At 26.7% G+C, this 13798-nt stretch overlaps 1 protein-coding gene across 2 annotated transcripts; it reads left to right on the forward strand.

The window, feature by feature from the left end:
• The first annotated feature begins 127 nt into the window (after nucleotides 1-127).
• LOC107445961 (sin3 histone deacetylase corepressor complex component SDS3) lies at nucleotides 128-13514 on the forward strand. Of its 2 annotated transcripts, none has more exons than XM_016060478.3 (11): nucleotides 128-352; nucleotides 450-546; nucleotides 1155-1221; nucleotides 3331-3478; nucleotides 6188-6344; nucleotides 6956-7051; nucleotides 8179-8240; nucleotides 8648-8678; nucleotides 9985-10066; nucleotides 10209-10296; nucleotides 12828-13514. In XM_016060478.3, the coding sequence occupies exons 1-11, from the start codon at nucleotides 341-343 to the stop codon at nucleotides 12921-12923; spliced, it is 936 nt and encodes a 311-aa protein (XP_015915964.1). In that variant the 5' UTR covers nucleotides 128-340; the 3' UTR covers nucleotides 12924-13514. The 2 variants fall into 2 exon arrangements, with proteins under 2 accessions (XP_015915964.1, XP_015915963.1); XM_016060477.4 differs by having other exon boundaries at nucleotides 159-352; nucleotides 8176-8240.
• Nucleotides 13515-13798: the final 284 nt, after the last annotated feature.

Consider the following 13798-nt stretch of genomic DNA (forward strand, 5'->3'; position numbering starts at 1 on the left):
TCAGAAATTTATTATAACTGTGTAAAAAAGTTTTACATTTAAATATCTCCTTTTTTGATCTACATTTGCTTTCATTGATAATTATAATTCACAAAGCCTTAAGCTAAACTCATACGACAGCAGCTTATTTCATTAAAAAACTGAAGTGAATAAACTTTGTTTATAGGAAGTGGAAAAAAAAAGTCGTAGACTAAAATTTTTAAACTTTTAAATTTGATCTGTGTTTTCCAATCAAATAGAAATTTTCACTAATCAACTAATTATATATTTACTAATCAGCTGATCCTAGGAATTATTTTAGTGAGAATACATTTCATTGTTTTGAAATATTTTCTTTTATATGTGTGTGAAAGTAAGTTTCTAAAGATTGTTATATAAGTATTTTTTTTATACATTTTTTTATTTTATTTATTTCTTACATTAATCTTACATAATTTGCCTCTCTATAGGTTTATATGAAAAGCATAATGAGTGAATATGATTTAGACTTAGATGAGGAGAGTGACTATGAAGCTGCCGAAAAGAATGAAAATGAATCTGATGAAGGTATTGATTAAAAATATATTTAGTAATACAGATGACAGAGATATTTAAGAAGGCTATTTAAATTGATTTTTGACAGGTTATTTGAGACAGATTTTGGCTCATGGAGGTTGAGAGAGAAAGGGAATCTGGAGAGAGAAGCACCCTTCTTTTAAATGCATTATTTCTTGTTTCCATATTAGCAGATATCGTATCTTCTATGCGAGAGAAATTCTTTCTGTAGACAAACTGTATTTAACAAGAAGACATCATCATCATGCCTATGCTGTTCAAAATAGTAGATATTTTCATATCTGTAGCTATTCGCATCAACTGTAATTACTAAGGCATCAAAAGAATTTTTAACTCCAGAAAATTTATGAATAAGAACATATAGCAATTTGACCTGGGATAGCTACGAGTTGGTTTCTTTCTGCGATTTTTATTTTTGCACTTCCTGCTGGCCAGTGTCAAAATTCTGAGATTAGTACTCCCTTCAAATATCATATTTTCCTTAATTGGGCATATCTAGAAGCGGAGAGATTTCCTTATCCTGATCTGTGGAAGTATGATTTGTATAATATAAATTTATATTATTATTTGCTTTTTAATATTTTATTCTACATTTTTAGATACAGAAGATGCTAGTGAGACTGATATGGTGAAGCAAGAGGAAGAATATACTGAAATCAAGGAACAGTATGTGCTTTACTTTCTGAATTTTATAAAAATTTCTTGCTTCTAACCTTTACCATCTCATTGGTTCTTTTATTTATTTAATTGTAATATATAAATTTTCTGATTCTGGGTTAATTCCGTTTAGCCATAGATCACGGTAACATCTAAAAAGTAGTTGCTGGCATCCAATATTCTTGATATTTTAATAAAATATAACCAATGGAGCAGAACCGAAGTAGTGCATTAGTAGCAAAACTTGTGTAATTGCTGCATTTTTTTTTTTTTTTTGTAGTTTGTGGTGTAGTGTGCTTCTTTATAAAAGGATTAGTGTAGTGCATAGTGTTCCACAAAACGAAAAACGGTAGTTTGTAGCAATTCCTGACTATCACATTTGACGTTAATTAATTAATAAAGAAACAAGGATCAACTGCCACTAATTTTTTGAATCTAATTGGTACAAATTTTCATTGGTTTGTCAATGAAAGTAATGTAAATGCCTCTCTAGCTGAGAGTTAATAATAGTTACATATTACTAATATTTGAACTAGCTGTTACGAATAATAGCTCATTAATCACTCTGGCCACGCCTTCAATGTACTGCAAATGTGTAGTCACGAAACTTATATATTATATCAATGGAAGAGAAAATATTTTTTCTTATTTTTTGGTGTACAGTGTGCCAAAAAAAAGACAAATCACCCTAAATAACTTTTGATTTAATGATTGGATCTTCACGTTCTAGGACTCAATCCTTATGGTTTAAGGCAGGGATGGGCAAACTACGGCCCGCGGGCCAATTGTGGCCCGCCGGAACGTTTTATCCGGCCCGCGAATAGAATTTTAACTTGCCGATCCGTGGTGAATATAAACAAGATACATTATACATCTATTTTCCTGTCTACTATGTTTAAAGCTACTGATGACCTTTTTACTTACCCTATTTTTGTTCTACAAAATATAAATTGATGGAAATAGCACAACATGGAATACGGACAGCTTCAATATAAAATGTTGAAAGCAGAAGTTCTTTATAGAATAGCCGTAGATTGGCTCCAACGAGCGTTTGTCTTTCTCGAGGAGCACACATATGGAAACTAATATAGGTGAATTGTACTTCACATGTGGTAAACCACGAAATTATAAGCTCGAAGCAGCGGATTTTTCTGTCGGCGCGAGTTGTAACATTATTTATAGCGTATGGAAAGATTGCACACATATCATGTCATTGTAAAACCCAGAAAATCAGCATTATGTTTGCTTCATCTTATATATGTGAACAAGTGTTTTCAACTATAAACCTTATAAAAAATCCTTTCAGAAGTAGATTAACAGGCAAGCATTTAGCCTCGTTTCTTAAAATAAGCACATCTCAAAAAATGAAATCGCAATTTCATTAAATATTTAAATTAAAACTTGTATACGTTTATTATTTTTTTAGAAGTATCTACTCGGCCCACCAAACTTTTTATCCTCAATATTTTGCCCTCGACCAAAAAAGTTTGCCCATCCCTGGTTTAAGGATTGGAATTTAAATGTTCTAACTATTTAATGCAGACAATATTTTAAGTTAAGAAATCAGGCATATAAACTTATTTTCTTTTAATAAACATACCTTATTTTGATGGATTCGGATTTCTGACCTTCAAAGTACAGGGAGTAGCCGCAATCTGGGAAATATGGTCCCTATAGTTTGGTCAGGAGAGCGGTTCAAAGTTTGGACCCTTTAATGCTAACTTTACTTTTGCATATTTCGCCATATCTCAAGAAATATTTGCTTGTGGGCTGGTTTTTTTCCTTAAAAACCTGAATTTTGGCAAACTATGTAGAATAATAAATAAATGGAAATAATTTAGAAAATCAGCAACATTTGACTTAGTTTACACTTGAAAAGTCTTCCAGACTATCCAATTTGCCCTAATATTTGACTGTCCTAAATTTAATTCGAGCATTGAGATTTACATCAATATTATTAGATTTAAAAATGTAAGTATTTTGTATTTAAAATATTTATTAATTGAAAGGGAAGGATAGATTTTTAAATTTTATTCTTAATTAGTAGAATGAAGTTCTTATTCTAAATTTGTTGGCACTTATTAAAACCTTTTTTATTTATAATGCTTTTCTTTCTAGAATGTATCAAGATAAACTGGCCAATTTGAAGAAACAATTGCAGCAGTTAAATGAAGGAGTTCATCCAGATTATTTAAAGCGCTTGAAAAAGTTAGAACAAAATTATGATCATCGAATTCTTATGACGCAGATATTTGAAACAATAGAGGTAATTTTTTTTAAATAAAACCTGTATGATTTGATGGCTCTAATTACTTACTTATTATAGCAATGATTGTATTCCAAGTTTTTCGTATTATCCTTCTGGGTCTAAAAACTCGGAGCAGGGCATGGGATTTTCCACAAATTTGGCATAAATCCGCTTATTTTTAGACCTTAGATTGACGGACTTAGCGTATCAAAACTTATGATCTGACTAAAGTTCCACAGAGTTCATCAATTTAAAATTTAAATTTCGAAACTTTTGCTAAATCGTGTTAAAGAGACGTTTCATTAATGTTATTCTTTCGCCAATTTGATTCTTTAGGATTGTAGGATTTTAGAAATTTTTAATATCTCAAACTACTCTGTAATCTGCTAATATCACAATTCATATTCACATGCTTTTAATATCATGCATCGATATTTGAATCAACCTGATTTAAAAGCTACACAACTTGAATCATATTCACGCAATTTAAAAATCATACATGATTATTCATATTTAAGTGATTTAAAAAATTCAATTTCGTGATTTGTGTTTATGTGTTTTTAAAATTAGTATTGCGATTGTATTCATGCGAGTTTAAAATTGAATGTAGGCAGGCAATAAATAAATCGTGTTTCATTATTTGTATTTATGCGACTTAAAAGTCCAATATAGCGATTTTTATTTTCACATTCTTTAAATCCAATATCATGATTTGTATTTTTGTCCAATATCATATGCATGTTAATCATATTCATTTAATTTTAAAATTCAATAATGTGATTTTTGTAAGTACTAAGTTTTCCCTTAAATTAGTGACCATAAAGGTGTGATATTTTTTATTGTTAGGTAATTTAAATAACAAATCTTAGTTTAAAAAATTGTATTAAACATGTATAGTTTATAAATTGGTAGTGTGATATCGAGTTTTCGCACATAAAATTTTCAGGGTTTTTTGCTTTTGTGTATAGCATTTCAAGAAATATTTTTCAAATCTGTTAAATAATTTCATATTTTTGTTTAGTGGGGTTAAATGTCTAGTTCTAATCTTAGTTATTTTTAAAATAAAAATTGTCTCTTGTAACTTAAAAATTAATGATTGCTTTTTTTTTTTTCCTTCTTTTTTTTTTATCAGTTTTTATGTGATCCCAAATACTCTTTTAACTTTCATAAATTTCTCGTTAAAGCTAAGGCTAAAGTTATATTTTACCTTGCATGTTTTCTATAAGAAATGTGCTAAAATTATAATTGAAATTTCAACTTTATTATCAAAATTACAATCAACTTAAAAACTATTATTTTATAACATTATGATAATTACATTTATCTAGTTAAAAAATATTTAGAGGAAATTAAAATCTTGTAAGTTAATATTTTGAAGCAATTTCTATACTTAATTTTAGAAACAGTTGAAAAACTATGAAGAAAAAAATTCTAAGTAAGAAAAAAAGAAAAGAAAAAGAAAACTAGCATGTAAATAAGAACTACTAAGAACATACTTTTATAAGAAAATAATATTTGAGTTTTAAATATTTTAGTGATTATTTTACTTAATTTCTGTTATTTAACTTAATAAAACTTAGTTAAAGAGACGGCATTGCAAAATATTGGTCATTTTTTTGTGTGTATAATTTGTTGGTAAAACTCTTTTACCATGCTGCGTTTATTGTAGAAACAAACATATTAGTCATTTTTTAAGCAACGATTCATTGCTATTCTAAGATTTGCAGGTTAGTGGTAACTGCTTTGTGTATGTTTGCAGATTATAAAAATAAAATATTAAATTTAACTAGTTTTTTACACTATTGCTTCATAAATTATTCCTTATATAGCTACTAATCCTATCATAAAGCTGGGCTCTCACAAGTCAGGGAACATCTTGAGTTGTTATTTTAAATCTAAAACAAGTGAATAATCAGGAAAAGTTGCAATTGTTTTACAAAAAATCTGGAAAATTCCTACATTCTGCCTGGAAAATAACCTGTCTTAGAATTGTCAGTAACAGTAATCAGTTATTAAAATTTGAGTTAAATAATTCTAACATCTACTAAAATTCTTTTATGAAATTTCCACTTTTTAGGGGAAGTTATCCATGCTTCCATACTCATTCTATTATATATTTTTGCTCACGAAATCTAATATTTCGCATTACAAATAAAAAAAATCTTTCAGATGAAAAATTGGATGGTATAGATAAAATATGGTATGAATTTTCGTTGATATTTAGCTGATATTCTTGGAAAAGTCAGGGAATTTTTTTCTGAAATTGAGTAGGAACCCTGTAAAGTGTTTCTTTACTATTATGAATTGCTTATGTAGAATATTTGACAAAGAAGTAAAGTCAAATTTATCTTGGAAAGCTTTTTTTTTAAATGAGACGTTATTATACAAGATTATTATGCAAGATAATTATACAAGACATATTTATATCAGATTAGTATGTATGTTAATATTTTTTTTTATTTTTAAATAAGCACTTTTTTTCTCTTAGTCATGTTATAGTCTTTTCTTTTCAAAGCTAAGAAATTAATCCTTAAGGAAGAAAACTTGAGTAAGAAAAACAAAATGCTTTTTAATAACAATGAAAATAATATGCCAATAAACAGAACTTCTGCATTGAAAAATGATTTTCTATTTTAATTCAACAATGAAATTTTTAAAATTATATTCTTTTTAACTGGTTGAGTTTTTATTTTCTATATGTGAATTAAGAGTAAGTTTTTTTTCCAGCTGGAAAGAATTGAGCGTGATTATATTCTTGAAAAAGAAGCAGCTCATAAAGAGTTTGAAGATAAAAAAGTTGAATTACGAGAAAATTTAATATCAGATTTAGAGGAGAAAAAACGATTAATTGAGCATGAGCGTAATACAATGGAGCTTACAGGTGGTAAGTAAATCAGATTTTACTGAAATTTAATATAAGATGATGTGTTGATAAGAAATAACCTCTAGAAAAACTCAATTTAGTTACTCAGAAAAGTTGCTTGTTTTTAAAAGTATGTAAATTATTAGTGTAAAATTTTAGTTTTGAGATTAACACTTTTATGTTCAATTATTTTCTGTAATTAATTATTTTTTTATTTCTTGTGTTGCTTGAAATTATAAAGTCAAATTAAGGAAATTCTATTAATTCACCAACATCCATTTTTATTTATTTAAAAAAAACTGCATCATATATGAAACGTTTTGTATATATTGGTATAATTGACATGTACTATGTACTGATAATACTACAGACTTGTCACTAATACTGTATTTCTAGCTTATTTCATGATAATAAATAAGCTTTCTTTACCATTCAACTTTATTTGATTATATTATGCAGTGCTTGGTTATTTTTATAATGACAAGCAATAATTGTGAATTGTATTTTAAATAAATTGTTTCAATTCATTATCTTCTTTTTTTCTAAATAGGTTTTTTTTTAAAAACTTTTATTAAACAATTATTTAAATTTTTTTTTGAGAATAAACTAAAATGGACTAAATTGAATTCCAGATTCAATGGAAACTAAACCTGTCACAACTAGAAAACTGCGACGTAGACCGAATGATCCTTTACCAGTTCCTGAGAAGAAAAGAAAAACCCTTCAAAATATCCTTTCAGCGTTTATCATATTTTATTGTTTTGCAAATATTTCCTATTTATTTATTTATTTTGGTATTATTTACCTAAACCTTTTTAGTGTGAGTTTTATTTTCTATGTTTTATTTCAAAAATTATTATATTTTTGCTTCATGTAATTTTTAAAAAATATTAAAAAATTCAAAGTTTTGTTAATAAATAATATATTGAAAAATTAAAAAAAACTTTTCAGTGAAATCTACTCACTGAAGTGCAAATGTTTATGTCCAGTGTGCAAAATATTAATAGGAACGCTTAAATAAGTTTTAATCAAATTATCAGGTACTAATATACAATCTTAATCCAGGCAGATTATTTTAAATATGCTTCTTATATATAAATATGCTTCATATAGTATAGAAGAGCAGCCATAATCCTATCAGAGACCCCATCATCTGACCCTTAGATCAGAAGTTTGGTTCCCATTTCAATATAAAAGATTACAAGAGCAAAAATGCAAAATAATTTTCAGATATTGTAAACAATATCCATCTACAAATCAAGTAACTTAAAGTTATTATTAACTTAATGTGATTATTAGCTTAATGTGATTAATAATTGTTAATAAAGTAAAAATTTTACTTCATTAACAATTTTGTTTTTAATTATTATGCAATTCAGTCTGTGTTTTAACTTTCCCAGTCTACTTTTTCACTGAAAGCTAATGAATTTGCAAATGAATTTATTTATCTTATGTTATTTATGTTTGAATAAAAAAATTTATTCTTTTTTTTTTTTAAAGAAAAGAAATTTTTTCTTCTTTCTATTAGCCACATTTTTTTTTTTAAATTCTAGGTTTTAGATTTTTTTGTTTCATTTAAACTAGAAAGATTAAAAAGATTTAAATTTTCACAAATTTAAATATTTTTCTTTCAATTTTCCTACAAAAAAACCTGGATTTAGGCCATATGTCTCTTATACTTGCCTATTATGTCAGTAGAATAGTTCTAAACTTTGCAGTTCCAAAATTCATTGCTTAATTTGAAAATATAATTTTACTTTTTAACTGATATTTATTTGCTTTAAGCATTTTTGAAATTGCAATGTTATATAGTGAATATTATTATGTAATGTTAACTTCCTTAGTAGTTTATTACCTTCAATTAATTTTCTCTTGGATGAAAGTGAAATAATGGATGACCTCAGGTCAATGAATAAAGTAAGAAATTAGAATTTTATTACAAAATTCTTTTATTTTTTTATGAATTTTTTTTTGTTTACCCTTAAATGAATTTATTTTTGATACTATTATTTAGGTATATGTAAGTTCTTAAATTGATCTTGCAAACAATTGTATAACAAATTTTTTTGACAAAATCAGTTAATCTAAGTTAGCTCTAATGTGAATTTAAGTTTTATTTAAATTAATTTAAGAATTCTCACAATATTGTACTAAATTAACTTTTGATTCATGTGAGAATAACTTGTAACTAAAAGTCTTTGACTATGGTGTGTAATGTGATTTTCATTAATGTAAGTGTTGTGTTGCAAAGCATTAGTTGTAAGTGATGTTAGTTTGTAGGTGTCTGCATTTGTTTTAATAGCTGTTTTGTTTCTTCTCTTTAGTACAAAGCATCAACATCTAAAAGACATGATAGTGAGTATAAATTGTTTCTTCATATTTTCTATATTATCAACATAATTTACAACACATTCTGTTGACATTAATCTGTTTTCATTTTTGTACTAAATATCTTATTCAATGTAATCAGTGTCAAAGTAAAATCAATTTGCCTCTAATTATTTTAGAAAAAAATCTTAAGCATTGTGTTTAGTTACATTAAATCTTTTTCACAGAAAAACACTTGGAACAGAAATTGGTATTTTTAATATAGTATACCAATAAATATTAATTAATGAGTTTAGCGTAGCGTGGGGTTTATAATTATCCATTGAAACATATTTTTTTGCCGTATAATTTAAATCTAACCTTCTTTATTCATTATGATTTTCACTCAATTTTTGATAAATAGCCAAATAATAGATCTCTCTTTGTGATTAGTTAAGAATATGTTTCACTCACTTTGAAATCCTTTTTTTTCTGAAGAAGAAAAAAAAAGAGAGAGAGAGAGACCAAGGATCTGTTTCTTTCAATGTTTTTGAACAAAAATGTAACTTTTCAAAAATTGATATTTTCCAATGAATGAGGAGAAATTATCTCCAAAAATCTTTTTTAAAAACATATTCTATAATGATGGTATTTCAATAGATTGAAACTTCCCTTCTTAAATAATGTGAGCTTTTATTTATAAATTAAAAACCTGAAATATCAATTACTTATTTTGAAAAGAAACAATCAATGACATTCTCAATAAAGAATATACCACTAAACAGTCTTACTCTTTTTGGATGAACAGAAAATTAAGCAAATATATTTACACTATACTTACTTTTTTATAGAAAAATTCAAGTTGTCTCATTTTTATTACTTTATAATGGAATTAAATAATTTGTTTACGTATAGTGCCGTGATAAATTGAAAGGCCCTTATCAGGCATGTTTAATTTTCCTAAATGGTTTTTATAGTGTTTTTTTAATCGATTTTTAAAATATACTAATATCTCCACTTATTACAAAATTGTTAACTATTATGTCGCAAAACTCATCACTAAATTAGTAAAAGAGTGTCAGAATGTTATATACGAACGTATACTAATGAGTTTTACTGAGGGCCCTAACTATTATTTGATGTAAATGGCAGTTGAAGAAGTAAGTTTTTCAGTGATGGGGCTTTTTAACTTATGGGGCAGTTCAGCCAACTATACCATTTTACAGTTAGTAACAACAAGAAATTTCACACTGATCCAATGGCTGATATGTAGAAATTTTTATAAATAAAAATATTTTATTGCACTCTAACATTATTCTCAATACAATAAATTTTTTTCTTCTTTCTCTTGTAGGCTGTGAAAGTGGTTCAAGTGATCGTGGAAGCTCAATAGAGGTTAGAGTTGAAGATGGAAAATTATACTATGATAAAAAATGGTAAATGGTTTTTACTTACTCTTTTAAAATTTATGTATGTGATTAAAAAGAAATATACATGAAGTTTATTTCTAAGTATTAACTGATGATAAATTTCTTTGCCGTTCGAGTGATAAGGATTATGTTTAAAATGTTATTTTAGGTATCATCGTGGTCAGCAAGTGTATTATGAAGGAAAGGAAGTTGGTACCAAAAATAGTGGTTTAATCTGCACCATTAGTTCGTCTGAAGTAAGGAATTTTTTTTTTTCTTGTTTGGATTATTGTACCTATTTTGACAATGATTTTCTACAGTATTATCTTATTGTGTCAATGTTATTTTTATAGTATAAAATTTAACAAAAAATATACTTTTTATGTGCAACAAAATTTTATACAAGCTTTAGCAAAGTTAATTTTACTCTTATTTAATTTTATTCTATGTAATAACTAAAAATATGCGGCATGTAAAAGATCCCTGGAGTGCCTTATTGGCTCTTGGCATTTCCGGCAAAATTAAATTCCTAGTGCACTTTAGCATCCAAACAGTCTCGGTGCTGCCATCTAGTGTGGCAGAAAATGGACGTCTAAATTAACATGACCAACAGTATCTCCCCCATTGTGGTGGTCCTGAAAGAGTGGATACCACCTCTGGAGAACGCACTAGGTCTGCTCATCGGCAAGACCGATTCTGCAGCTCATTGGAAATAATTCATCATTTGGAATTGCTGCTGATTATTAAAATATATTATTTTGTGAAAATTTAAGCTATGGAATATTAAAAATTATTATATTAATAATTATGTATGATTTTGCACAGAACTATATTTATAAGAGTAATTTCTATTTTAGCTGTATCAAATTAACATTTCTCCTTGTTGCTGCAATCCTAAATAATCATATTTCAAAATTCTCGTCATAAAAGCTTTTAGAAATGGCATCATTTACATTTTTAAAAATTCTCAAAAGCTTGCTTATTTTAAAAAGTGAATTTTTTTAAAAAAAATAGTTGTTTTAGTTGATTTTTTTAATTAATAAAAAAATTGGTGTAATAGTTGTGCATCTGGGTATAAAACATTATTTTCTGCTGCAATTTTTTTCTTCTTTTTTTGCTAAGTTATTATTAAAAAAGAAGCACCGTGTACCGTAAGGGAATATGCAGGAAATCTTTGAGTTGAAGTACTTTTATAGTTTTTATATAATGCAGTTATATCATTATGACAATTTATCGTAATATAAGGGGTACTATTTCTGAAAGTTTAAAGCCTAAATTTTTTCTTTAAAAAAAAAGTGAAACAAATATTTTTTTTTAACTACTTTAGTGAAAAGACACATTTTGATGATATTTCCCCCCACTTATTTTAAAACGGCAGGTTTTGGTTTAATATAGATATAAATATTTAAAACAGGGTTCGTGATTTTTTAAAAAAAAATCAAACAAATCAGATTTTTTTGATTTAANTTGTAAGATAATGAAAATTGAAAATGTATCACGAACATTAACAGGAAAATGGCCGTCCGCGCGGACGTCGGAATTTTTGATCGACGCGGACGGGCTGTTTTTCGAGCCCTGCGACATCGTGTTTTTTAAATTTCAACGATTTTAACCGTGAACAACCACCGTATTATCCGCACTGGTGGATAGTCCGCACCTTCAAGAATTCGCATTTTAAACACAGATAGTCCGCGGACTATACGCGCGAAATTACGGTACATAGCTTTGAATGCATAGCAACCATTTTGAAACAAATGCATGATTGAAATTTAAAGACTAGATGAAATAGAATATAATGCAGATATTAATTCCACGCTTTTTCATTCAAAAGGTAGAATTTTAATTAACATTATTTGCATTATTTTTTGAAAAAAATTCATGTTTATTAATTACTTTTTACAGCTATGCAAGTCTATATTAAGACATCATTAAATGTTTACTTTAATCTATACTTTCAATCTCAAGAATTAAAAGATTTTTAAAAATTTAATTTCAAATGTGTTGGAATTTAACACACACCAAGGAAGAAAGTAATTTCGTTAACTTAAATTAATTTATGCAGCAATTTATTTAAAATAAATATTAAAACTAATAAAATAAAATAATAAAAGTATCAATAATTTAAAACACTGTTTTTTAACTTTTGAAATCAATAAAAATTAGTTGCTTTAAATCAATGATTTTTTTAAAAAAAATCATTTGATTTAAATCATGATTAAAATCGTGATTTAAATCAACAAACCCTGATTTAAAATACCATTCAATAGCTGTTATTCTTAGATATTGATAATAAATTTCATGTCTTCACTATTCACTGAACTGATATTTTTTCGATGCATTGTAGAAGCTTTTTTTAAGTTTCATTGATGTTTACATTTGCCTTTATTTATTTTGTTTATTATGTTTCTACTATTAGTAAAACTATAATATTGATTGTAAATTTTTATATTTGTTTCTCACTAAAAGAAAATCATTCAGTTGTCTTAATGCCTGTTACAACTAAAGAACTTAGTAGAAAAGCATGTTCAGTCCCATTGTGGAAAGTCAATTGTTGGTTTTAAAAACATGCTATGATTTATAAGTATAAAGCACTAATTTAAAATCAAAAGGTTTACATTCGAAATCTAAGACAACTCTTTGTTAACAACTTCCTGATGTTTTGACACATCTTACAGCTGAATTTTTTAAACTCATGAAATTATTTTTTAATGTGTTAGTTTAATGTAACTAAGCAATTAATTCATAAAAAAGATGTTAAAATTAACTTTTTGTTTAATATTTATTTTAGATATGGATAAAAAGAACAACAGATAGCAATAAAGTCAGAATCTACATTTCTCAACTTCAAAAAGGAAAAATTACCATTAGAAGAAGATCTGCTTAACTAATTAAAAAATATCTAAGACCTTTTTATTTGTCCATTTCCATTCTTAGGAGAGAGAGTTTACTATACAAATGTTCTTGATGTAGGTTTTAGTATTATGACATTTTTCGACAAAAATATTTCTAACACCTTAATTTTTCCACAAAAAAAAACATTCAGCTTTGTCTTTTTATCTTAAAAGTTAGATTTTTCTGCCTACTTTTTTATAATGATTTTTATACAAATCTGTAAAATGGCTGATAAAAAAAAAAGCAATTTGCTTTTCCTGTTGAGAACAGTTTCATTTATGTCTGTTCTTTTTTAACTGTTGGTGCTAAGGTAAAAGAAAAGGGCTGCTTTTTTTGTGTATGCAATTGTGTGATACATAAACAAAGTTTACATATTGGTTACAGAAGATGGGTCTAGGTTGTTTTGTGTATGAATCTATGATGGATATCTTGAGAAAAATTCAGTTGGAATCAAGTATTTCTTCTTCTCCTTTCTTCAAATCAATATCTGTCTTATTGAATTTTCACTTGTAATTATCATAATCATTGTATCATTAGCATTTTCTCATGTAGTATTCATTTATTAAAAATATTTTTAAATTTTTCTGTTTAATTTTTTGTCTTAAAACTGTACAATTTTTATATACAGGTTGTTACATATTGACCTCTTTTAACACATATTTTTAGAAACTTTTTCAAAACAATGTAAACATTTAGGGGCCATGCATTAATATCTGAAGAAAAAAAAATCTTATAAAGGTATAATGAATAACTAGTGGGGAAAGTGAGATCGTGCCTTGTAAAATTTGGAGATTTTTCTTATCACAATCATCTCTTAAATCTTCTCAATTTAGTCCTGCAATCAAATAGATTTTAATGTTTTCCACA

This window comes from Parasteatoda tepidariorum, chromosome 5, assembly GCF_043381705.1.
Source record: "Parasteatoda tepidariorum isolate YZ-2023 chromosome 5, CAS_Ptep_4.0, whole genome shotgun sequence".
Classification (NCBI taxonomy): Eukaryota; Metazoa; Arthropoda; class Arachnida; order Araneae; family Theridiidae; genus Parasteatoda; species Parasteatoda tepidariorum.

Excerpts from the sequence above, each read along its gene's own strand:
- LOC107445961 (XM_016060477.4), top strand. Across the intron at positions 1,222-3,330 it reads TATACTGAAATCAAGGAACA|AATGTATCAAGATAAACTGG; the intron begins GTATGTGCTTTA and ends TTTTCTTTCTAG. Across the intron at positions 8,679-9,984 it reads AACATCTAAAAGACATGATA|GCTGTGAAAGTGGTTCAAGT; the intron begins GTGAGTATAAAT and ends TTTCTCTTGTAG.